The following is a 27,385-nucleotide window of genomic DNA, read 5'->3' as shown; positions in this document are numbered from 1 at the left end:
GACAGACCCTGGTCATAACATCTTTGGCAGTCTTAGCCAAGGGTGTGAAAAGGATCAGCAAAATAATCAGTTCCCTCCAGGCATTCTGAGAAAGAAAAGGCACTTTGCCAGGAATAAGAAATGAGATCTGTTTTGTGAAATGAGCTGTTCTTCTGGCCAGTTCCTCTCCCAGCTTGGATAAGGCAGGATCAAGTCAGCCATGGCACTGACAGCTAGCCTTGCTTTGCTGGGCTGTCAGGTATTACCTTTTCTAACTGTCCTTGAAAAGGGATGAGCAATGGGGTGGCACATAGATATGAAAAGATGTAGACCCACTTCTTCTGGGGAAAAGGACTAACACTGGAACATATATAAACATTTAGTGTCCAACCCTTTTGCCATTCCACAAAGAGCGGGCTGCTCTTACCCACAACTACATAAAAATTACTATAGATATGCTCAAAGTTTTTGCATCAGTAAAAACCTGAGGTCCTATATGCAGCTTCTGCTCCATATTGGGTAGTACAGCAACCACCAGCATTCCATGTGTGATGGACCAAGTCCAGTACAGAGCTCCAGTAGCCCCCAGCAATCCCCAGAAACATCATTTGTTCCCTTGAAAGGGAGAGCTTGCAGATCTGGCCATGCTACACACCCTGCCTTGACTGCTCCCCACTCCCAGCCACGCCTGTGTGAATTAGTGGTGGGTTCCATCTCCTGACAGCTGGAAAGGCAGCATGGCTTCCTGCACTACAGCTGATCTTGGACCTGAGCACATTTTGCCACCGGGATCTCGCAGCAGCGGGGCCCGTAGGCTTTCTAAGGATGGGAAAAATCTGTTCTTTGGGGGCTGAATTTCCTGTGAGTTCCCAAACCCTGCTGAGTGACAGAGGAATAGTTCTGTTGACACTTTGGTACTCCATGCAAGCAACATGAAAGCATGGGCATGCACAGCCTGCCACAGGAGTGGACAGTGAAAAAGGTGAGAAAGGAGAAGAGAGACACAAACCTGTCTCAAATGAACCTGGAGGAAATAAATCTGTCTCCTGTGGACCTGAGTGACATGGAAATGTCTGGCACTTCAGAATATGCTGCCTCTGGGCAGGGAAAACAGGTGTGAGAAGAAGTAGCAAGCCCTGAGGAAGAGCCTCTCAGCTCTTAGGAGTGTTCTGGCACTAAGGTAGGAAGGCACAGCAAAATAAGAGAGATGGTCATTTTATAAGAAAGACTTACTCTTCAATAACACAGCTATGGATAGGGAGGTATCCATGAGGAATTTGTATTACACACATGGGTCTTACCTATGAACAACAAGCCTGAGGCATTTACTGATTTTGAATGGGATCTGTCTGCCTTAACATAGTTGTCTCAAGTTTAGGATCTAGCCTAAGCCTAAGCCACTGACTCTAAACTCCATGTCTGGTAGATGGACACTTCCAGTGGGTGATCCTGTTCATTGACCTCATACATGTTTCTCTGGGGATTCCTGTCTCCTTTCACTTATTGCAGAAGAGCTTTGAGATGATTACCTTAGACATCCTCTTTAGACTGCTAAAATTAGTGATGTGAGCTCCACCCTCTAAACATTGCTCAACACAAGAGGCAGTGCTATTGAAATCGTGACTGGCTGTGCATCCCTGGAAAAGCAACTTTCTAGAGCAGTGATGAACTGCACACAGTACCCACAAAATTTGGCAACTGTCTGCATCACCTCCTGTCTGTGAACAGCCCCAGTGGTCACACTTGGGAAGGATTTCTCTCTTCCTAGATGATGCCTGTTTTTTCCATGGATGGTTGAATCTGATTGTTGACAAATAAGGTACAGACACAAACAAAAAATTCTGCTTTCATCATACCAAGTGGGTTGGCTTTCATGCCTGTGGTAGGGTATGGCCTCAAATTGTGGTGAAATCCAGTTATCGTACTGTGGACAGCTAGAACACAGTGAAAAGGTCACATCAGGAAAGAGGAAGGCATACAACTTTGTTCATTGTCTCCCCAGGTACTAATGTACTATGTGTGTCCTGTGAGCCAGAGTGAAAGGCTTTTGAAGCATCCTTCTTTGCCCCAGAGGCAGCAGGTGGGATGAGTGGGTAACATTGTCATCCTTGCTGCAGAAATCCATCTGATCTGCCTTTCAGGGCTAAGGAGCAGCAGTGATACATTTCCTTCATGTCTGCTCTTTAGGGAAAAGGTTGTGTCTTACCAGTACCTTGGGAAATGTGACATTCACATTTACTGTGTTATTTATGATGGGGTGAAATTTCACACGGTGTTGCAAGTCACCTGGAATGTGTTTGCCTTGGCATGCCCTCTTACTGCCCTCAACTGAATTACAGGTATCTATTCAGGCAGATCTTGTTTACTGAATCATTTACCACCCCTGGGAGGAAGAGCTGTTGGGATGCTGCTGCTCTGGTCTGTGGTACTGGGCTGTTCTGATACTCTGCAGGTGGCGAGGGAGGTGGATGAGTGGGAACTTCACTACTTGACACTTGCAGAACTGGCAGCGAATTAACATGGATTTCTAAGGTGCCCACTGGGAGTAGCTCTGGATCTGTTCTTGTCACAAGACTGCTACATTTTAGTGTGTGAAATGGGAGGAGTTGGTGGGAATTTTTTGAAGCAAATGTATTCTGTCCAAAGTGATCTGTAGAGAAATGTCTGTTCTGTTCTTTGGCATTTGTGGGGGGTTGCAGGGAAGTTCCAGTGTGAATGGTTTTGTCCTAAAAAGAATGCTTTTCCCAGGCAAGGTCTACTGCAAATTTGCCATGTGAGTAGACCTCAGCCTATGTTGGTCAAACCATGATGATGCTCTTCAGCTGAGTTATCTGATAGGATTTTACATGTCTTCTTTTGTACTTTGTGGCATCTCTATGGGAGAGGGAGAGATTTTCAACCTGCTTAACCTCCTACCTGAAATCCTTTGCCACACTATAATCTTCTGCCATTGCTTTTGTTTTCTTGCATTATATTTTTTTCCTTTTCACAGGCTGAAGTTAAAAATGGATCACTTCTTCCCCCTTTATGGAGTCATTCAATTTTACCCTGCCCACTTACTTTTGACTTTTTTCTCTTTTAGATGCCTCAGCTATCTCTGTCTTCTGTTGAAGAGTTTCAGATGTTATGGGGCAAATTAAATGGTCCCTCTAATAGTGCACCTTATATTTAAAGGAACAGTGTTTTCTTCTTTGAGGATTCACATATCTCCACCGCCCCACAATTATAAATTACTGCAAGAGATTTCTGGATGTGGAGATCCATTCCTACTTTGAGAGAGGGAAGGACACAGGAGCAAACATGCTGGCAACAGCATAAAATGGCCACTGGCTCCTCTCTCACAATGTCCCATAAAGCTGTCCTTCCTAGGGCAAGTTCCATTATCAGTGACAGGCAGCAGCACATTTTTTCCTGGGCAGGAGCTACATCTTCACTCTTGCAGGTTAGAGACCTGTATATGTGGGAGATGTCCTGGCACTTTCCCCCTGCCTTTATAAAAAAATGAAACAATATGGTATTGGTTTGTTACAAGTGCTCATTTTTACCTGTAGATTTGCCCCTCCATGGGACACTGCAACCTCCTCTGGTGTTATTTGGAATTGCAGAATGAGTTTATTTGACTTTCCAAGTTTCAGTTCTCCAGATACTATGAAATTTTCAGCCTTTCAGGAGACTAAATGTGAATCACAGTAAGTGACTGGGTTGGTGGTGCTTTTGAGTACATGAAAGCATTTGTTTTCCTCATCCCATTTCATTTCATTTTTCACACCTGAGCCTTGCAATGGCAGCTGTACAAGCTTTATAGTTTGGGGCTGACCTTGGAAAGAGTGAGGAGTGTGGCAGTACTCTTGTTTACAGCAGGCACTGAGCAGAATATTGCAGGACAGGCTGCATGGTTACATAACAGAGAGGTAACCAGTCTTAAGAAACACCAAAACTGTATTTAGGATCAGGTTGAAGATTAAAAACGGTGCTGTCTGTTGGCAAAGCTGATCTGTGGAGCCTGCTATCAGAAACACATGCCAGTTTATATTTTGGTCAAAAAAATTAATTGCCACCAAAATAGATGCTGTAAGTGAAATAAATTACATAGAGTGGACAATGATTGTGGGGAGGATGAAGGGCCTGGTGGAGACCCAGTCAGTGTGGGCAAATGCACCTGGAGACTTCAGTCTCTAAAAACCAACCCCAGGTATCTGGGAGCCACCTGGATTCATATTACTCCTGGTGAGTGCTAAAACATTTAAGGATCCCTACTGCTACTTCTTTATGTCTTGATATCAAGGCAGGATAATAAAGATACACCTTTATATCACGGCAGGATGCAGCTTAGCCAGCTTTAGCTAAAAGATTTGCCTCAAATTTGTTGTGCAGATTCTTATAGTTTGCAGAGAGAGAAGAGGCAACCCCAAAGGACAATTTCTTCTCTGGTTAGGGCACTTAGAGTAAACTAAAAAAAGAGCTAAGGAGCAACTCAAGTACATAAGCATATAAGGTTAGTGACATTTTAATTGTCCTAAAGCACCTTCCAGTGTCCTAACTGTGGGATGTGCATCTTCTTTACCATATTTTCCAGGCCTGCAGAAAGTTTCAGGTATTTTAAGGACTTTTAAGATGTCCTGTGTTTAAATATCTCAATTGTTCCCTTCTGTCAAGGTTGTATGAACCTTTCTTTCAGGCCCTGAATCATTCAATTTCATTCACGAGTGTAACTTCCTGTGCTCCTTCTGCAGAGAAGTATTTCATTTACCTAAAATTTGATCTGCTCCCCTCCAGAGATGCCTATACAGTGCTGAAGCTGTGCAAAAATGCTGGTTGACAATGATTATTCCTCAGATTACTGTATACTTAGGGATTATCCTATTTCCCATGGCCTGCCCAAATAACAAACAGGTATCCCCTTTAAATGTTTCTTTTTTTTTCCTTAACCAAGCGGGCAAAATGACCAATTTCTTTGCATGCCACTCCAACTTGTGATTGTCTTTATCCACTGAGTTCAATGGAAGTCCAACACCTCAATTTAAGGTCTCAGTTTCATGGCACATCTGAGCATCTCAGCTGGAGGAACAATTCACCTTTTGATAGAAGAAGCAGTTTGCCCAAAGTCTACTGCACCACAAAACTCCTTACCATGGGATCACATGAAACTGCAGCAATACTGCAGCCATGCCTGAGAGGTCAAATGCCTCAGCACATCTGAAAAGAACCACTTACTCCTCTGAGCATGGCAGTGGGAGCAAGAATGATCCCAGTTTCTTCTTGGGATGAACCAGTTTGCTCTTGTGGCTCACTTTTCTGTGCAATAAGGAACTACAAAAGCATGTGTGCTTGACACTCATTTTTAGATAGAATTTTATCATGAAAACCTCTGCTTGCTGATATAAATCTCTGCCTTTACTGCTACATTATTTCTTTTAAGATGTCTTACAACAAGAAATAACCCTGAAAGTATTTCTTTCTCTCCTTCATTGAGCTCGAATACCTCTCCAGATAAGGAATACATCTGAGAATCGATTTCACTTTAAGATTTGATTGACATTCAGGACAATACAATAATTCACAGAATGGCCTTTAGAGGGAAGCAGATCCAAAGAATCCATGGAGAGATCAAGAGCAAGCTTTTTGCAAAAACAGGCTGCCAGATCTTGTTAAGCAAAACCTGAAGCTGAGACACTTGGCTCATTTTCTATGTCTCTGTGTAGTACTGGGTGAGAATTGAACACCCCTCACATCATTCCAGTCTGAAACCTCTTATACAGTGAAGGACACTAGGGCTATTTTGTCCTAATCTGCTCATGTCAGGAGACCTTGCTGCTTTGTTTCCTGGGAAGTCTTCCTGTGGCCTTCAAAAGCTACCTTGAAAGCAGGAGTTGGGCATGAAAGAGAACCCTGGGAGCATCTGGGACACTGTGCAAGGGGTACTCAGCAAGTCTGGAAAGAGATACCTTCCTGTCTGATCTTATAAGCTATGAGTTGAAGTAAATATGTGACCTGATGCTTCCTGACTTCTGTCTGCTCTCTTGTGAGGGATCAGACAAAAATGTTGTCTGAGAAATACCCACATATGGGCACACAGCCAAAGTCTCAGAGGGTGATTTCTAAACACTACATATTTGAAGGGCTGTGGTATGTGTGACCTTGTAATTCCACCTGTTTGAAGCATTTTTTTTTTACACAAAAACGTGTTTTAAAGGCAGAAAAGTATTTTAAAGATCTTTGCAGATCAGAAATTACAGTTAATTCTCAATGGGTAAAGTTCTCTGCCCTTGCCATGTTCTCTTTATATCTTGGGGGCATGCTGATGGGGCAAGGAATTAGTGGGCAACTTGCCAAGGCAGCTGGCCTGTGTGCTGCCCTTCTGGCTGTTGTTTTATGAGGACAAGGCAGATGTGCTATATATAGCCTGGAATGAGATAATGAGTCTGAAGCAGCCTGAAAGAAGTTAATGGAATTTTCAGTATGTGCATACTTCTCTATACATAAGGTCCAAGCAAAAAGCTCAGGCATTGGACCTTGGTTGCCAGTTGTAAAACTTCATGGCTCTGTTTGAGACCTCAATTTGCTCTCCACAGCATTTTTCTGCTCTGGAGTGTGCAATGAGTCTGCTCTGAGCAATCCTGATCACCAGCCTGCCCTGCTCTGTTTTGTTCCACAGATGGAGCCTTCATAGAACTGTGGAGGATTTTGAAATGGCAGAGGCCTAGAGAAAGACAAACAGGGCCAAACTTTTAAAAATACCCCCAAAAGAGTAAGCATCAATAATTGGACTTTGTTTTAACAGGTAGGGAAACTAACTGCTTAATTAACTGTACCTTTAAAACAAGAAAGAGACATGTAACAGAATAGATTAGCTATATCAAATCAATCTAATTTCTTTCCTAAAAGGTTAGAAGGACAGTTGGGTAGAAAGGTGTACTTTAATGTTGTATAACTTGAATTTTCACACTCAATACAAACAATATGAGGTTTGCTGAAAACATTCCAAGGCAGGATGCCAAATACTCACTGAATCATCAGTACCTTCCTGGCCATGATGCCCTCAGAGGGGTCTGCAGGGATCTGTGCTGAACCTGCTGCTTTTCATCCTTCCTTAGCACAGCAAGCAAATGGGAACCCTGTTACTGCTGGCAGAGTTACTACACATGCTATTGAAACAATGTGCATGTAAATTAAACTATTCCAAATTCTGTCACATTATTTGTGAGAGGATTTTTAGCATTGCACCTAGCTCCCTGGCAGCCCCTGCATGCCCCTTCTGAAAGCAGGAGCTGCCCCAGACATGATAGGTCCCAGTGCTCCAAGGAAGGCTCCTCTGGAGTTCCCAGGCATATAAAGAAGGTGCATCCCCCTTTTAAACGAGATGTTTACTCCAAACTTACATAAACAGGTTAATTCTATCAGGTTTGGTGCATACCTTTTCACTGATATTGCTGAGGGAAACTCTAAGCAGATTAATGAGTTCTGGGTGTAAGTTTAAACTTTAATCACATACATTCTTACTATCCAAGGGTTGTGCAAGACAGCGTTTCAAATGAAACATGTAAAGACACTTTCATAACGTTTTACATGTTGTGGAAGCTTTACCAGGTCATAATTGAATATTAGGATCTTAGAATATCCTAATAATATGATTTTAGGCTTTTACCAGTGAACTTTTGAATCTCTAGAAATAGGAATAAATCCATAGAAAAAAAAACAAACCCACAGATAAACAACAAGGTTCTTAGGCTTTTCAAGGACAAAAAGGATTATCTACTGTAAAACCTCTCCTCTTTCCAAATAAAGTCCAATTGGTCATGCCAGCAAAAACGGCAAGGAGAAGAGGAGAAAGAAGAAACATCTGTGCTTGAGTAAAGTGACACTTCCCTCTCCTTTTTCCTTGTAGGTGAGAAAAGTTTTATCTTCTGTATGAACAGTAATTTGTGCATCCCCAAATCAAATTTTCAGGAATGTTTACCCTAGAGGACCACATCAAACTTATTAATCCTGCCAGCAGGCCAAATCTGATGTTTTTATATAAAGTTCTTCCCCTAATAGTTGTTTCTTGGACCCTAGCTTCTGCTGTAACTGGCTAAATAAGAGCTTTTGTCATGTACATGTAATGGATGACGATAAAAGTTGAAGACTGGACTTGATGATCATGGAGTACTTTTCCAACCCAAATAATTCTATGACTCTATAAATTAATTATCAGTAAAAAGGAAACATACAAACTCAGAGAAATAATCTGCTTCTTCTTAGGTATATCACAGAAGCTTAAAGTGGCCAACTCATCTCATTCCTAGTCAGATCATTAGGACCAGACTCGTGTCTACATCAAAACATGCTTTCCAAAAGAGAACAGTGTGAGATGCATGAACAGTACCAAAAGGGAAAGTCCATATTGGTTTATGGTATGGAGGTCTTGAAATATGCAATTAAGAGCACATTATTGATGAGGACAACTATCTTTATTACTTCCTCAGTTGTATCAACTGACAACCTCTGGAATTATTTTGGAAAGGACAGCATGAGGAATCTCCTCCGCTGAGACTTTTTGCCTTTGTGATAGTTACTGGGAGTCTGTATGACCAAGACAGTTTTTATACAGTTACAAAAATATTCCCTACACAACTTCTTCTCAACCTTGGATTTGTTGTTTGCCTAGAATAAAGTGTAAAACGTCTTTCTCCTAGAAAATCTCTGTTGCATAATGTCCTCGCCTCAAGAAACTCCCAGTAAAGAATTTCTTCTTTAGAGCTGTCTAAACCTGCCTTCCATCAGCCTAAAGCCATTCCTCCTCTTACTACCACTGCTCTTGTGAAAAGTCCCTCTCCAGCTTTCCTGTAGGCCTCCTTTAGGTACTGGAAAGCTTCTGTAAGGCCTCCCTGGAGCCTTCCATTCTCCAGGCTGAACAACCCCAACTGTTTCATCCAGTCTTCACAGGAGAGGTGTTTTAGCCTTCTGATCAACTTAGTGGCCCTGCTCTGGACTCATTCCAGTAGGTCCACAAGTCCCATGGGCACTGGACAGAAGTGGGTTCACCAAGCCCCCATATTCTGCTGTCAGATGTGGTTTCCCATTCTGTGGTCCAGCTGTGACTAAGGGTTCTGGCTTCTGCCTCATCTCTGAGTGCAGTCTGACTGGACATTTTTCATGCTTTTCTTTAAGATGACAAAGAGCTGTAAGCTATAAAGCATTTCAAGTGGAGAGGAGGGGCGCTGCACCTTCTTGATTTTGACAGAAATTATTCCAAGCTAAGAAATGCAACAGTGGCTGGTGGAGTAACTGCCAGTGCCTTGGAGGAACAGACTTGCCAAGAGCCTGCAAACCCCAGTAATCCAAAAGAATTTTTTCTTTTTTTTTCTTTTTTTTTCTTTTTTTTTTTTTTTTTTTTCTTTTTTTTTTTTTTTTTTTTTTTTTTTTTTTTGTGAAGTAGGGTGATCAAGCAAGCTTGGCTGTCTTCTTGTACCTCCTCCTCCATTTTGCCGTAAACCTACACACTTCTTTTGAAGTTTGCTCCCTAGATTATAAATACTCTGGGACAGAGCTGCTTTGTGCTTTGTGTTTGCACAGTGGCAATTACAGACTAGAAGCCAATAACAGGCAATCAGCTTTTGTTCAGGTTTCACTGGTTCCTGATAAGTGCCAATACAGCACAATGCCTCTGGTCTTTTCCATTGTGGAGCACTGCATCAGAGAGATGTATTGCCCCAAATATGTGAGTATAGATGACAGCTGAGCAGTGAAAATATCTCAGGAAGCAGAATCAGATTCACAAATGTCCTAAGCACCCTACAGAGCTATACTTTCCTTCCAGTCCTTGTCAGTTCTATAATCTCTGTGGTTTATAGTAAAAATGAAAGTGGCACAGATTTTCCAATGCAAATACAGCTTTATCCTTCAAGAGAAAGAATGTAACTTTATTGCTGGAATTAAAACCTAGATATGAAATTCAATAGTAGATGAACTACTGTAAAAAAGAAGCAAAATTTAAGGACTACTGTTGGTCACATTGCCAGATCTCAGTGCAGATATCTGAAGTCTATGAGAATTGAAACCTCTATGCAACAAGGCCACTTAATCTGCTCACTTATCTGACATTAAGCACCCAAAGTGTAGGATTTTAGGCTGAAATAGCAGCTATTGGGAAACAAACACTAAGTAGATAAGAAAAGCTTTCTCACAACATTTTTAACTTCTTCAATTCAATTAAAAGCAGTGTTTCTCCTCTCCCACAATCTGCTGCCCAACTGCACTGTTTGTTTTTCACATGCCCTGCTTCTTCCCTTCCAGGACTTGTGTCCTTTGCCAGACTAACAGGCATTCAGAGGAGTGGTGTAAGGTAAAAGAAGTAGCTTTTAAAAAATATTTCATATTACAATAATGATTAAAAGATGAACTATTCACAAGGATGAGTGGACCAATAAGAACATCACTGTCATTATTTTTTCTGTATTTTAGGACAAGAAAAATTTAAAACAGTTCAGACCGTGCATTTTAGACTAGTAAGGTAGATTACTTAAGGCAGCATGTTTGGGATAAAGCACTCGTGTTACCTTATCCCAGCTGATGTTGCCTTTTTTTGCACATCCCCCAAATTTTGTTCTTGTACCAGTAGAATGTAATTTCCTTAAACTTTTTCTGACATTTTCTTTTTAAAGTATATGACAATCTGTTTCTAAAAGGAGGAAGTTCTGTTGGCCTCATGAAGTCTGATGTAATTCCATCAAAATCTGTGGAGTTTCCCTGGCATTGAAACTGCAGTAATTTAGGAATCACTCAGGCTTTGCATTTCTTGGATTTTGCCAGTAGGAACTTGGAACTAGCAACTCAAAAATTACTTTTAATTGCATCCGGAGATCCCCATTTACTTTCAAAGATACAATCTTCATCGTCACACACTCTGGATCAGCACACTTGCCTTCATGTTTAGAAGCTTAATTATGCATCAATTACATGGGGGAATTTGAAATAAGATTTGCTGCTCCTTTTGTTTTGTAGATTTGACTAAAACATTCTATTTATTTTGGTGTCACTCTCATAGCTGGCATGACTGATTTATCTGATGACTAATTTATTTGACTCCAGCCAGACATACTGCCAACATTTCAACAAAAGACTCATTTGGAAAGCCTTTATAGAGTTTCAGTTCACTCTAACTATTAAGCACTCTCTGAAAATTTCCATTGATTCCTAAGAGCTGCCTGGTAATGACATAGCCTTCAAAACTGAGCTTAACCAACCCTTCCTCTTGATTAGCCTTTTTGCCCACTGTAATTACTTCTCCACCAGTATGGGATTCGTGGAAGACCTTTTAAAAAGTGAAGCATCTTTAACAAGGGAAGCAAGGGACAACTTGAATTTGTGTGCACACAGGAGCACAAGGAGTATGTTTTATGCAAAAGCTTGCTCAAAGGAATACATGGCAGGCTGTTTTTGAAATAGCTGGCACTACCTCTTGCTTGAGTGAGATGCAGGCTCTCAGCAAGTGGTGACAATTTAAAGGCTGCAGTGCTTTGTCCCTGCAGCAGCTTCTGGTGAAAGTGTTGCTCCCTTCAGGCAAAGACTAGGAGAGAGGAGATATGTGAAATATGGGAAAATTAGCTGCAGAAGGACAGAAGGAAATTGCTTTCCATGTGCTCTCATGTTTGGGTGGAAAGTTCTAGGAAGGAATTACATTCAGCTGATCTGAGGTATGGGGATCTACCTGTAGGTATCTTCTGAGTCAGGATAGGATTGAGTTGAATCCTGCCTAGTATGCCCATACCTTCACTAATCATCCATCTGCTTTACTGTCAATTGGCACATCTACACTGCTCCTCTGGCCTGCTGTAGGCATGTTCCAGGGATAAGACAGAAGCTGTCCCAGAAGGTTCCTTTTTCCTGTTGCCTCTAAAGTGATCACAGGGTGATTAGCTAGCTCACAACATTTTACAGCACTGATGTCTAAAGTGGTTTGGGATAAATTCTAAACCTCTGCTTAAGATCCAATGCTGTAATTTTAGCACCTCATCTACATCCAGCTTCAGGTGCCTGATGAACCAGGATAACATCTCCCAGATAGGAAAAAAGGAGAACTGTAGGACCCACACCATCCAAGATTCTTATATGTGATAGAAGAAGGATAATATATAGCTTGGGTTCTTCAAGGAGTTTGGCCTATATCGTCTTTCCCTGCCCCCTGGGCGCCCCTTCTGTTTTGGACTCTTTCAGATATGCTAGGAGAATATAATAATGTTTGGCAGTAAAAATAGCATGGAGAAGTGAAATAGGATGAATGTGAGTTTGCTGCCTTTGTTTAGGGCTGTTGATGTCTCAGCAACATCTAGGCCAAACCATGGCCATCAAATGTGTTGCAGAGAGCTCAGTGCCCTGTAATTACAGAGCAAAACGCCCTCTCCAAATTCAGAAAAAAAAGCAGGAAATGCTTCTAAAAAAAGTGCAAGAGGATTTAATACCAACTGGCCTTTGCAGATCAAAAGTTCACTAAAAGATCTTTGTAGGCCAAAGGCTACTAGCAAGTGGACACTAGCTGCTGTATAAACTGTATTTTCTGAAATATGGCTTTCCGCCTTAACTGGCTGCAAGGAGGAGTCCCACAGAGAGAAGACTTGAAGACATCAAGAGGCACATTTCACTTCTGGCAGCTAGAATTGAACATAGGGTATAAGGCTGAGCTGATTGAGGTATTTTAGATATCATAGATATCACAGTTATTGGAGGTAATCAGAGAGTGAAACAACTGCAGAGTAACAAAAGTAAGCTAAGGGTTAGAGGCAGGCTGTCCATAAAAAAGGTCAGTTGGCTTTAGGACAGAATGACAAAACTGCTAATTTTTAATTCCTTGTAGTTAATCCACTCTCACCACTTCCTGTGCTATTACCACTGGACATGGGGAACTGATTATACTCTTCCTGTTTTCCACCACTTACTACGTACTTGAAGGCTATCTCTGTGCCTACAGCTAGTCTACCCTTAGACTAAACAGTCTCAACTCCCCCAGTCTTTCCTTACAGAGCATGTTTCATAAACTTGAGGGATTCTAGTTGCTATTATCTCTTGTAACTATTCTATAGTTGCTATTATCTAGTTGCTATTATGTGCGCCCTTTCCAAGTCTTCTGCATCCTGCTTCAAGTGTAGTACCCAAAGCAGACACACAACAGCAGCAGAGGCTTTATTTGGGCCAAACAGAAGCCATCTCACATCTTGCAGACAAAATGCAACATTTTAAAAAGGCTCTTTGTTTGTTCTTTCTTTTGCAAAACTGTACAATCTATATGCATTAACTGATTTCAACTGAGAGGATCCTGGATATTGGATTGATCCCTGCTAGTCCATCTACACAGCCCCCACCGCCGACTAGAAGCTTGAGGGAATTCTTGTTCTGCTGAGTTTCCAGTAAGTTATTTAGAAAGGAGAAGGTAGATGTTTTGAGGCAAAGGAGAGGATAGATTATAAAAAATTAAGATTACCTAAGCAACTACCAGGTCAGACATAGCACTGACCTAATTTATGGTCCTGTCTCTGCTAGCAGCATGAAGGAGACAGTAAGGCTGCAGGGATGTTGAGAGAAAAGGAAAAAAAAAAAAAAATCCATTTCAAAAATATTGCTGTTGGTAGAATTGAATGAAAGCAGATGAAACCCAGTGAACTTCAGACCCTGAAGTAATGTTCTTTCTTTCACTTAGTGAGAAAAGTGAGCAAGCCAGTGAAAAAAATCTCTGGCTTTAAATCCACTTTGAATGACTCATGCATAATAGAAATAAATCTTGGTTGGGAGCAGACTTTTCCTCATCATTCCTTTTTCATTTATAGATCTTCTCAGGAGCCTTGGAGGTCTCAAATACATTTCTTTGCTTCCTAGTTCCTGTCCCTTGTTCAGCCGTGCTTTCCCTTCAGTATTAAGGACTATAACCATGTTCTGTGAGTGTGTATGAGCCAGGGGATGTAACATGGATTTCTGTTGCTAGATGCAGGTCTATGATATTATTCAAAACTGTAAAGAGCAGGCGGCTGAAAGCATTCAGAGTCCTTAGATAAGAACTCTCACTCATTCTGTTGCTTAAAATGCTAGAAATTTTGGAAATCATCAAATTTCTCCCAGTTGAGCGGGTAGATTTTGCTGAAATTGAGAACTTGGGTCCAGTCCCCCTTGTACTAAAAGAGGTGGCCAAATTGTCACCATTAGGTCAAGGCAGAGCCTGGCATCTTGCAAGCTCACTTTCAGCTTTCCTAATGATCTGATGTGTTTTGGATGGCTGTATTTTTCTAGGAGTTCTCTTCCTGCCCCATGACCCAGTTGCTGTACACCAGACTCACTTGCCCTGACTGCAGGTGTTTTATCTCCTTGCAAACTGTTCCCAGAAGAAAGCCATTCCTATCTCCCAGACTCTCCTTTCACCTGGTTGTATCTGAGTCTTGCACACATAGACCTTGATGATAAGTGAAAATCTTATCAGCTGGCCCTGACAACCTGAGGTGTCCTAGGCTGCCTTGGGCTTGCCCTCAGGACTCTGCGGTAACCAGAGCAATCCCCACACTGCAGCACAAGCAGTGAGTGACCTTAGGAAGCACTCAAGCATTTGCATATTGTTGCATACATAAAAATAATAATAAATGTTGGTGGGATGTGGAGTGGTGTGGAGCCTTATCAACAGGCTCCACAAAAGCTCCTTCGTTTGTTTATAAGGAACTGCAGACCAGAGATGCCTGAATTTGCAGACAGGAAGGGTGAGGGGGGAAAACACCTCCACTTGTTTTCTCCTTTGAACAACAACATTTCTCTTAACCTTAACCAAAGAAGGCAGAGAAGCCACTTGGCACACAGACTTGAGTGAAGTACCTTGGCTGGAAGTGTTGGCTTGTCTCTGTTAACACACAGAGTGTTCTGCTCCGTGCGTGCCGAGGGCAGAGAGGGGAAGGACTCCTCACACTGCAGCCCTCTGCACCCCTCAGACACAAGTTTGGGGAACAGCTTGCCTGCAGACACACACTGCTGGCTTCAGCTGCCATCTCTCCTCCTGCATCCCTCCCTGGTGTCCCAAGCACAGCCCCTCCAGAGGGGCCACCACCAGCAGCCAGCGCAGGGGAGCTTTACTGCTCTGAAGGATTTGCTGAGCCATGGGTTGGGGGTGCTGCACCCTCAGTGAAACCCAGGCCAAAGCATGGCTATGGCAGTGCAGGATGTCCTGGCCCTGGAGGGAATCGGAGCCTTGAGGCACAAGAGGCACTGACACTCGAAAATGCTGTATTTCTGCAAAGAACTGAGTTTCTAGGGACAACAGTAAGAAAGCACAATATTGGAGGTTTTGTAATAGTCACTGAGTAAAACAAACTTATGTGTGGCTTGAGGATGTTGAAAGGTGGTGTAGATTAAAGTTGTCCATTGCATTAATTTTGCTGGAATATGGTTTATCATCTGCTTTGTTAGGTGGAACATTTCCATTAAAAATACTATATGGAAAAACCAGATGCCGCTCATGATTAGTTAGTTAGTTAGTTAGTTAGTTAGTTAGTTAGTTAGTTAGTTAGTTAGTTAGTTAGTTAGTTAGTTAGTTAGTTAATTAAATTACCTATTTTCCCCACTTTGTGAGATAACTATTTCTGTTATTACCAAAAGGTGGCTGACTCAGGGTGGTATGTGGTGTGATGTTTGCTGGGATGAGATGCCAGCCTGGGGCAGCAGCTTGGGCACGTGGTGAGCTTGCAATGGAGAAGTTGTTTATATATCCCAAGAGTCCTGTTCTCCTGGTGGCCCAATAAATAGCACACAGAGATATGGACAAGAAGTCACTTTCACTGTTTCTTACTGGCTGCAGTTTGGTTTCTGCTTTTGCTGCTTACAGGATGAAATATCAATAGAAAGGCTTTTATGTGACATTCTGTGTTATTGTTTAGAAATTCATTTGTGAAGAAGGAAAAGGCAGTCTCCAAAAAAACATAAGATTTTGGCAGATTTCCATCTACAGAGGAAATTTAGAACTTCAGAGCTCTGGTTTCCTTTGGAAATATGATTCAGTGAGCATTGCACTGAATATGAGCCCTAGACACATCTTTGTTTCTGACTGGTATCTGCAGAAGAATAGCCTCACATTTCAGCTGGACACAAAAGTAATAGCAACTATAAAAATTGTTAGAGTGGACCTGGTAGAAAACCAGTATATATTATTCTGAAAGCACAGGAATGAGAAACTTCAACTATTTAGTTTTGCTTCTCATTTTGACTGTGAGGTTATGTATTTGTACTCTTTCAAACACCAGTAGAGTCTGTATGATTAACTTCTGGTGGGGGCTAGAAGTAAAAATTTGGATTCTAACCTAAAATAATATTAATGACACATCCAGTTGGTGATGTACAGTTTTAAAATCTGCATGGAAGCCTTGGTTATGGAAAACTGTTCAATAGTACAACATATCTTAGCTCAGGATGTGCAGTTTAAAAATTCTGCCTTTACACAGGTTAATCCTCAGGAGGTGTTTTACAAGAGCTTGGTTAATTACCTCCAGATTAACACACATTTTCTTTAGAAAAGTTAACAGTAAAAAAGAAACATAACTTGAATGTTCAAATAAATGTGTCAGCATACTTGGGCATGGTCCTCAGAAGGGTTTGGTACCTCTGCTTTTTTAACTGTTTCAAGTAATTTTTTAGAAAAGAAAGTGGCAAATGTCTAGGTGACCAGCACAAGCTATTTAAGGGGAGTTATGAATGAAGTGTTCTCAGGGGACTTTGCATGTGCCTGAATTTCAGCATGTGCTTTGCCAAATTGAAAATATAAATGTTTTCCATTCAGCAACTGAGAAGTGCCAGAGAATGTCCTACAGTAAAGCACAGAAGTCTGAGGTGATATGCTCTCTCCTGTTTTAGGAAATACATCCCCAAAGAGGAAAGTCATACAGGAGACCCAGGCTTCAATGTTATCTATGAAGAGAAGATTGGTTGGTGTCCTAGCCTGACTATATGATGCTTCTATCCCCAGTGTTCTTGTCCTTTTTATGCTGAATAATAAGTTTTGCACCTTTAAGACTTGTTCTGAGAGTGAAAGGAGGAGAGAAGAAGTGTGCAGTTTGTTTTCAGACACTGCACTCACTCCCCCACATTCCTGCTCCTGGACTGCGTTGTCTGCAGATGGACAGACAGCGGGACAGAGCTCTTCTTTTGTTTTAGTTAGTTTTACCTAACTGAGGCAAAGAAGTTCCCTGGACTGTGGGGCTTTTTTCCCTTTTCTTTGGACCTGTTTAAACCTGTTTTGGACTGAACACCCAGCAGAGCACCAGCAGCTTGCATCTGTGGCCACCGGGCCGGACCTGGGCTGCGGCATTTCCAGCACCACAGGGACTGATCAGAGACTGAGTGAGCTGAGCTGCAACCCATGAGAAGGACTTTCTGAGTTTGTCATCTCTTTTGGAGCAGCAAGAGGTTTTATTGTTTAATGTTGTTTAGGTTTTATTGTTTAATAAACAGGTTTTTTCCACTTTTCTCCACGGAGGTATTTTCTCCTGAATGGGTTGCTTTTCTAGAGGAGCCCCTTTGGGGGTTCTCTCCCAGATTTGCCCTGAACCAGGACAGGTGGATTATGGGAATCCACTGGGCACAGTCAGAGCTCCCTCAAGTACTGGCACCAGGACTGAGTCAAGTACTCTGAAAAAGTGGGGTTCTGAGGCCTGAGTTGCCCCTGACAACAACTCAACTCCAAGTGCTTGATTTAAGTCAATGAAAAACCGAAGGGAATATATTGACCAGCCTCTAAACCAGCAGAGTGTCCCATGGCACCCACTCATAAGGATAAGTGGACATTGTAGGACTTGATGCATGTGGGATATGGAGAGGAATCCCATGTGCATATCTCTAATAAAATGTCTGTGCCCATCTGGTTGCTTTACATTGCAAAACTATGTGTAAGTACTATGAGAGATAGGGTAACATATGCATTAGGGGATTTAATATCCCTACTGACAGTGGAGGAATATATTTTCTCTACCAATGCCAATGTGACTCTTACTTGCCCAGCCAACTCCATGTAATAACTGTAGGAGAGATTTTTATGTACATATATTTTCTCCCTACATTTCCCCATACTCATTCTTAAGGTGTTTGCTTAGGTTCTCTTCTCTGCCTTGCACTACTCCATGATGGAAAAATAAATATTCAAGAGCTTAAATCTCAGCAGTGAGAATTTCAAAATCATCAGCTTTAATGATTTACAAATTCAGCACTTCAGTCTCCTTCTCTTACCCTCTGCCTATCACAGCTGGTTTTGCCAGGCCTCCTTTTCCCTCCTGCTGCAGGGACTCATGAAAATGAAATGGATTGTATCTCTGAACTTTGAATGAAGCTCTGGTTGTAGCACGACTGCTAAAAAGATAAGAAGAGGTACATTGGCCTTCAGCTCCTCAACATATGCCAGAGGGAAGCTCCCCTCACCCACCTCAGTGCTCACAAGGCAGACCAAGGTACAAAACCTGTTTGAACAGAGATATTTTAAGACATTGGCTGCATACCAATTACTGCTGAGTCCTATTCATTTTGCAGTACACTCTCTGCTGCTATGTAGCAGTAATCAAAGAAAGCTAAAAGCAAAGTAGAGATAACAATCTAGCCTGATGTGAGTATTAGAAGATGAAAGAGCTTTGTTATTAATGCCCCAATAACAATCTTTGCAGTCCTGTCCTTGCACCAGCTGCACCACACTAACAAATAGCAGCACTTTCTACTTTTCATGTTTCCTCAGTGATTTTCTTCAAATGAAGACCACTCTGAGTGGCAAACATTTGTAAAATGGAGTGAAGAGAAGCAAAAGAAACATTACTCTTGTCTAGATAGCAGATTTATACAAATAAGAAAAAAAACTTCAGCACTGTAACCTCTGTCCTTGTCCAGTGAGAAGACAGAAGGCTCAGAGCACAAAAAGATTGCAGAGATGCTGTCAAATTGCCAGGTGTAAATGAGCTAAAAAGGAGGACTGGTCTGCAAGGTCTTGTGTTTTCCTGTAACTCTGAAGATTTTAAAGCAGCACCAGAATCTGTCTTTTGTAACCTGTCACCACCTTCTCCAAAAGTGGCAGCAGTCTCCAAAGGCTCCATCCTCAGTGTTTTCCATCTGGCCCCATGCAGTCTAGTCCTGCAGTTCTTGCACTCCCTTTCTATATCTTTCTGGCTGCAGATTCCCCAGTAGGCACATCTCTTTCCAGTCTGCCCACAGCTCTGGGCTACTCTGGTTCAAGTAATTGGCAAGAGCCAGACAGCCAGCATAGCAAACAATAGTAAATAGTGCTCATTGTGGTTTAGATTCATGGATTTTCAGAGCATGTAGATTAAAATCGTGGAATCAAAGAGCTCAAACAGAAGACAATATTTGGCAGCAGGAATCCTTGAAAACCACTTCAAAATCTTTAACCTATATGTCGTCTCTGAGATCCACAAATCTGGGTTTCACAGGGTTGTTCTGCCTCTGGGGGGTTTCCTCTGGAACTTACTATCCCATTGGGAACCCCTGGATTTTGCCATGTATCTACTGCAAAGCTGTTGCTGGAGCTCCCTGTGGGAAAAATGTCTTGGATACATGGGAGTTAGCCACCTCCTTCAGTTCATATCTGTTCTGCCAGAGACTACTTCATGAATGGCTCTGCTGCATATGAATCAACTTATTTTCTAGCTTGAAACCGGCCTAATAATAAGGCATGGGGTGGCTCTGACTAACTGCTACCTAGGCTGAACTGTTTCATTTACTTTATTCATTCATTTTTTGGTGTGGGGGCAATGATATGCAATATAAGAGATTCCAAAGGATTTGCTGTATAGAGTAATGATGTTTCACGACTTCCAGTGTATTACCAGACTTCTCTAGGAACTAGAGAAGTCTCAGGCTATATTGTTTGAGTGGAGAGCAGACTCAGTCATCTAATGTCAGGAGAGAGGCCATGAGCTTGGAAATAGCCTTGCTACAATGGAGATGCAAACTGTGAGAGTGGAGAACCTTTTATTACCAGGACTTGACATTCTATTCCTATGCATATACAAAAGATCCCATGCTGAAATCAGCATTTCAGTCAGTCCAAATGGTGATCCTTCTGCCTGCAGAAAAATGGACAGTACTTTAAGAAATTAAGCCATGGGAATTAAGCCATTAATAAAAGTCTGAGAAGAATTCTATGTATTTCATGGCCATCTTTCCCAAATTTGAGCTTTGATCCTACTGTATATTTCCCTCCATATTGGACACAACCCTCCCTTCAGTTTGCACTTTTCCTAGAAGGATTTGCTCACTACAGGAAAGTTCTTTGGCACAGTTATCCTCTAACCTAAATATTGGATCCTGTATTCTGGTTTTGGTTGTGGTAAACTTACTTTCTTTTCCTAGTAGCTGGTACTGTGCTGTGTTCTGTATTCAGATGAAAATAATGTTGATAATCCCCTGGTGTTCTAGTTGTGGCTAAGTAGTGTTTATCAAGAACTTTTCTGTTTCCCATGCTTTGCCAGGGAGGAAGTGCACAGGAAACAGGGAGAAAACAGAGATGAACCAAAATAGCCAGAGGGACATTCCATACCACAGACATGTTCAGAATATAAACTGAGGAGGGGCATTGTCTGTGAGGGACTGATTGCTACTTGGAGATGAGCTGGGCATTGGTCAGTGGGTAATGAGCATTTATACTGTCCATCACTTCTTTGTCTTGGGTTTTACCCTTCTTCCTCTTTTTCCTATTGTTATTATTGTTACTGCTATTGTTATTGTTTTGCTATGTTACTATTGTTTGCTATTGTTACTGCTATGTTTTGTTTTATTTCAATTATTAAATTGTTTCTACCTCAGCCTATTACCTTTTTGTGATTCTCCTCCCCATCCCACCGAGGATGTTTGGAGAGTGAGCGACCAGCTGCGTTCTTACCAGCTGGGGTTAATCACGACTCCCGTGACTCTGGCCCTTTGACTACCGGGAGGATCCTCCGGCGGAGTCCCCTGTGGCTGACCATCAACCAGAGGAAAGCCGTGCCAGTGGATTTCTCCCTTCCTGATGATAGCTAAGCCAATCACTCCGGGAGGAGGCCCGGTGCCTTCCCTTACGATGCCCCAAAAACGCACACAGCTGCTGCTTGCCCGGGCTCTGGTACAGTTCAACATCTCCTCTGCCCGGGGGCAGCCGGGGAGAGGCACGCCGCCTTTCCAGGGATCCGGGCAGCTGTCTGTCCCCAGCCGGGCGGGCGGCACCACCCCCGGGCACGGCCGGCGCTTCCCCGGGGCCGCTCCTGCAGCACCATGGAGAGAGGAGCGCGCCCGCCTCCCCCGGCACCGGCGGGACGGCAGCGGGCAGGGCAGGGCAGGGCAGGGCAGGGCAGGGCAGGGCAGGGCAGGGCAGGGCAGGGCAGGGCAGGGCAGGGCAGTGCGGGGCAGGGCAGGGCAGGGCAGAGCAGGGCATGGGGCTCTGCCAAGCAGCAGGGAGCAGAAGCGCAGTCTCTATCCCCGACGCTTACGCAGCCTGACCCCCTGCCAACCCACTCAGGATGGGTTTAAAGCCGTGGTGTTGGCTCCTGGGGGGTTTAGCATTAAGTGTCCTCCTCTGAGGCTGAGGAAGAAGCCTGGCCTTGGCTGCCGTGTGTATAGATGGCTGGCTTGTCGACTCACACCAAACAAATGCATAGTGTGCTTTCCCTGGCAGTAAGTTTCTGTCAGATAAGGGACAATCTCATGTCAGTCCTTTCCTGCTCTAGAGGCTGAATTCTATGGCAAAATTGCTAGCATCACCCTGAAGCACAGCTAAAATTGACCCCCACACCTTGATGAACCCCAATGGTGTTTGACTATGCAAGGCTGCTCTTGGTACAGGTGCTGCAATAGCAGATTTCTTGGATCAGCTTCCTTCTGCTGCTTATCGGCATTGCAGCGGCGGTATCATGAAAAGGCAGCCCTGCATAGGTTTGCTGATGTGACCCAGAATAACTGGGCACTGCCTGCTCCATATTGGCTACCATCAGGATAGCACTATTTGCCCCACCAGGCTCTGCCAAAACAGGCACTGACAAGATGCCAGCAGGAGATCTGAGGCTCAAAAAAGCAAAGGTTCAAGGAAGCAGATTTTTCCTAGTTTCTTGTACACCTCCCTGAACTCATGGTATGGAAAATCAGAACATACAGGAGTCATTAAGCAGTGTCATAAGCAAGGCATGCAAAATACCAAACTAATTGTCTGAAGAAGCCTAGCTGCTGTCCTGACAGACTGAGGAAGTGTCATAGAAAATGGATGTAGACACAGCTCAGTTGGCTAGTTACAATTCTTTATGTGAAGGAAACAGCTCTGTGTAACATCACCGAAGTCAAAATACCTAAATAAAGTGTCTAAGCCATTCTCAATAGCTAAAAGATGGTTCTTGTCAAATCTGGGTAATTCTGTCACTGTAAGAATTCAGAATTATATACATGAGAAGAATGACAAAAGAGGTTAACTATTACCTGTGGAGCACTGGGGAGTTAGCAGGAGGCAGGCTGGGTGCAAACTCTGCCATAAAAAGTCAGTATCTTTCTGGACTTCATGACTCCAGAGTTTCGATTCTCCAGCTCATGCTTTGAAGGCTTTTTATGTATCTTTCTTGCTGATAAGGAGTGGTTAATCAAAGGTTACTCTTTTGAAAAAATGTTGTCTCACCACTAGTTTTAATTTCTGGCATTTATTGGCTGTGTAAGTTTATGCTTGTGAGTAATGGTCTCTTGGTTTCAGTCATACAATTTCCATGGGCGTATCTGATGCTCTGATAATCATAACTAAGTTAACTGAAGAGACAACGTTCCCAGATAATATTTAGCTTGAAGCTTGTTGTATTTGTGTCAGATCTGATGAATGACTTTGTTGCATACTTCTCCCAAAACAGTTGATTTAATAAAAGATATTGCTTCTTTCCACAAACATTGCCTTAAATGACTGTGGCTACAATGCTATTACTATTCAGGATCTCCCTCTAAGATCTTTCATCTGAATGTTTCAGTCACCGCAGCAGAGCACACTGTGGCTGGACATGTGAATGCACATGTACATTTGGCAGCAGCCCAGTTAACTTTGGATACTGTTAGCAGTGTGGCCCTGCTAACCCAGACTTCCAGAAACATGAACTCCTCAACATCTGTACCTGGGCTGGGTTTCAGAAACTGAGCTTTCACTGACTTTCCTCTCCTCCTATCAGCACAACTAGTCTTCAAGCTGAAAGTCAGTTCTGGCAAACATCTACATACTGCCTACGATTGCAGGGTAATCCTGCTCAGAGCAAGGCCTCTGGCATCTGTTTGTTTCTTTTTTTTTCTGTAAAAACAGACCCCCCACCCCCCTTAAAACTTCATAGAGCCCCTTTAGAAGCCTCCTTTTATGCAAAATCCTCATAAAATTGCAATTAAACATTTAACGATCAAATGAATCTGCTTTGGAGTAGGAATGACTTACTACACTAACATAATATTGTTGCTGCTACTGCTAATACTGCTAATGTTGCTGTTACTGCTAAAACGTTCTGTAGGGTAATCTGAAAATGGAAAGATAGGAATGGAATGAGGAACTTGTGTAATTTGTCTTTGGCTATAGGAAAAATTCCAAATAGGTTCCATAAAAAGATGGACGTGCAGAAGAAAAGTTATATTGCCATCCCTCTGTGGCCTCAGTGTGTAAGTTATAACGATATATTGAAGCTCTGAGGACAGAGAGTTCATTACTTCTTTAATCTGAGCATTTTATTGTTTTACAATCCATGACAGACAGTGCAAAGCCCTTTCCCTGTTGAACTCTTGTTTTTCTTGGATTATCAGCAGTTTATGTTTAGCAGGTTTTCCAAACTGAATACCTCGCTCTTTCCCAGTAGTGTTTGTGCTACATGTAACATTATCCTTTGCTGGTGCATGCACTGGCAAGTTAAAATTAGACTTCCTAAATGTCATTACATCAGCTTGTTACTCTCTTACTTGAACAAGAGTGTGCTACTTTAATTAATGAATTTCTACTCTATATTCCTCTAAAAAATCAACATGAAAAATCTTACTCAGATGCTCAAGTATATATTTAAACAATGCATGCGTAACATGCATTTTCTGTTTATTCAAATTTCTATCTGCCAATGATGAAAATAATAGTAACAATAAAAAGTGGCAAATAGATTACATCTGATTATTCTGAAAACAGATTTTTTGCTACTAACAATAGCAATAATGGCACTTTCTAGTTACTTTATATTGCTTTAAACAATGCCTGAGAAGAAGAACTGTTTTTCTTCCTTTAAATCTTGGCAGAAATAATGCATAAATGGTTATTTACAAAATAAAATATTCACTTTTCAAAAATTTGTGTGAGATTCTGTGCCTTTTAAGTAATTTTTGATGAACAGCATTCTTTAAAAGAAATAAAACCCTTCTTATCCGTTCACATCTCTCATGGATGATGTGTGATGATTTGAAACAGGGCATCATGAAATATGTAGAGAAATTATGCAGAGTTTTATCTCAAAATCATCTGCATGTGTAAGAATTGATTTGGATGTCACAGCACGTAGTCTGATGTGTCAGGGGCATGAAAGGCAAAAAAAGGTAAGGATCTGGAACATCCTCAAGATTCCATGCTTCCATATATGTGTGAGTCTACGACCCTGTCTATGTAATATACCGTATGGTAACAACCATGCAATGTTACATTTTCTCTGTCACTCAGCCACTGGCTGTTATTATCTTAACAGAACTGGGCTTCTTTCTGGTCTCATAAAAGCTTTGGGAGACTGCTTCTGTCTAGCCTGGAGGGAAGCAGGCTAGACAGAAGCAGTCTCTATTTTCTGGCTCCCTAAAATACTGGTGTCTTAATGCATTTTCTCCTACTCTAGTCTGACTCCATCTTGCTTGTGTGCTGTCCACCCCGGGGAGAGCAGTCCTTCTGCCAAGGCCCTCATGAGTGCTTACACACAGTTTCACTGAAAACACCATTTGGCCTACTATCACAAGGCTTAACAGCAAACAAAACCAAACCTCTTCCTTAACTGCTCTACACACAGAGAGAAACACAAAACACATTGCATGGTACACTTACAGCTAGCCCCTATCTCCGAGAGAAGCTATTTCTGGCACAAGTCAAGAAGCCTCCATTTGTTTCTACGCTCTGATAGATGGCTTACAAATCTAGCACTTTCCATTAAAATGGACATTCTGAAACAGCACACCTTTTATCTTTAAAGTTAAAATGTTAGCCCATTATACAAGTCAGTATATACACTAGTGCTTAATTCCTAGTATATGAGTATTTGCACAGGATGCACATATTCGTCGATGTGGTTATTTGCTCTCTGATTTTTTCAGATACTAAAAAGAGCACTGATAACTGTCACAGACCTTGCTATCTTTCCCCCTCTCACCATTCAGCAAGCACAATGCTCATTTTGCCATGGAAATTAGACCTGTAAGACAGTTTGGTCCACCTCTCTGCTAACAGTGGTTCAATACTGATGGTTCACTGCTGGCACTGTGTCCAGTATACTTATCACATATTACCAACCACAGAGCTTACTGTCTTTCTTGGAATACACATCATTCCTACAAAGTTGTTTCTGATATTCTGCCTACAAAACTGTTTATTTATATTCATCATAATGCCTTAAACATAATCTCTTGCACAAGCCAAAATAATCTCTTATTCCTCAGACTCACATCTTGCAATACACATGGCTTTGCATAAGTTCCAGTTAAATTTTGCTTCCTTACCTTCTACTTTGAAGATGGTAAGGTGAGGTCTGCAGTGAAAAGCCCCCAGTGCGTTGCCAGCACAGTTCATCCAAAGACCCTGGAAGACCCAGGTTGCAGTGATAACAGATGATGCTCTACTAGTGACCTTCCACTCATTTGATGCAGTAGCAGCAATAGCAGCTCCCAGCCCACAGAAACAAAATATGAAAGCTATAATCTGTATTGCCAGCATGTTTCTCTGTAAACCAGGGACTTACTAATGCCACTGTGTGGAGGGAAAAGCACTTCAGTCACGTGTGTAAGCAAAAAGGCATAACATAAGCAAATTATACTTGAACAAGTTCAGTACCACTTGCTACAGAAAGTTAATGTGGCTGAAAGAAATTTTCATGGTTGAGGGATTTAAGGAAGGCTCTAGGCATTACGAATATTTAGAAAGAAAGTCAAGGTACAACTTTATAGGAAATAATTACTAGTACTTACTTACTAATTTCTAATTGTAAAAATTATTGTTTTCATTTTTTTTTCCAATAAAGTATTCCAGTTAATGCTTAATTTTTAGTTAATTGGAAACTTACAACCATTCCATCTAGCAAAATAGGTTCAGAGTCCAAACTGTACAGCGCTATTTAACGGATTACCACAACATTTTAGGAGGATCACACAACACTTGAAAAATAACTCATTGAAAGGCTGTGAAATTAATTCAGGCATAACCAGCCACCATGCAAGCAGCTCTAAAACTGGAGAAGGTAGTGTCTGTGGGTATATTTATAGAATAGCAGATCTAGAACAACAAGAGAAACAGCAAGTGGTCCCTGAGCAGTGATGCTGCTGCAGCAGTCAGCAGAGTGAGCCTCATGCAGCCCCACTGAGACTTTTCACTTGGTCATTGTAGAAAAGGTACTGCTTCTTACACTCTGCATGGAACACATAGTGCAGGAACATCTGTCCCACCACTGACTGAGCTCCTGCAACCTCATGCCATGAAGAAACCTCAAAGTATGCAACTGACTTAACAAAATGTCATCTTTGAAGCAGCAGGCACTGACAGCACCACACAGCAGCAGCTATTCAATTCCTGAGTACGCAATCATTACTGGCGTGGGACATACACACAATTTTGCAGACATGTGCAGCCTTCACTCTTTTAAAATTCTAACTTCCAGCTGCATTTATACCTTTCTTGGTATTTTTTGCCTCCTCCCTAAAGAAGGAGCAAACTCCTTTTCTCTTTGGTGCTAGTGTATGCCATTTGGTGACGTGAAATTACCCTGAATATTGAGCATACACCTTCACTTTTGACAGTAACAGTGGTCTATATTTTTCCCTTTGGGTACTTCTAGTGTTAATTCTGTTACTGCTGTGATAAAATCCCACACTGAACATTGGCCTTGGAATTTTTCTGTAGACTTTTCACAGCTCATAGAAGGGTTAAACAAGGGTGCTAAAACATCACTAACATTCCTTGTAAAGAGCAACAGGAGTTTCACTGGGACTGTCCTGTTGAGCCATCATCTGGTACTCCCACTTTAACCAGTCTTTGGCTCAGCACTGAGAAGGAGGACCCACAAAGTGGATTGTGCAGACCAGAAAATTATACCACAAGAAGGAATTTCTTTTCAGACTTATTAATAGGCTCACATCCCACACATCTCGAGTGAATAGAAATTTTTTAATAAACATAGACAACTTGAAAGACACGAAAAGTGGGTTTGCTACTGAG

General features: G+C 42.0%; 1 protein-coding gene across 1 annotated transcript in view; it reads right to left on the bottom strand.

The window, feature by feature from the left end:
• CLDN10 (claudin 10) overlaps positions 1 to 25,891 on the bottom strand; it is a 55,684-nt gene extending 29,793 nt beyond the window's left edge. Inside the window, exon 1 of the mRNA XM_030234235.2 lies at positions 25,678 to 25,891. Within this exon, the coding sequence (XP_030090095.1) occupies positions 25,678 to 25,891 (214 nt within the window). The remainder of the gene's footprint in view (positions 1 to 25,677) is intronic.
• Between the last annotated feature and the right edge of the window lie 1,494 nt (positions 25,892 to 27,385).

The sequence above is a fragment of the Serinus canaria genome, chromosome 1 (genome assembly GCF_022539315.1).
Source record: "Serinus canaria isolate serCan28SL12 chromosome 1, serCan2020, whole genome shotgun sequence".
Classification (NCBI taxonomy): Eukaryota; Metazoa; Chordata; class Aves; order Passeriformes; family Fringillidae; genus Serinus; species Serinus canaria.
Note: the sequence above shows the minus strand (reverse complement) of the source record. Positions and strands in the feature narration are given on the sequence as shown.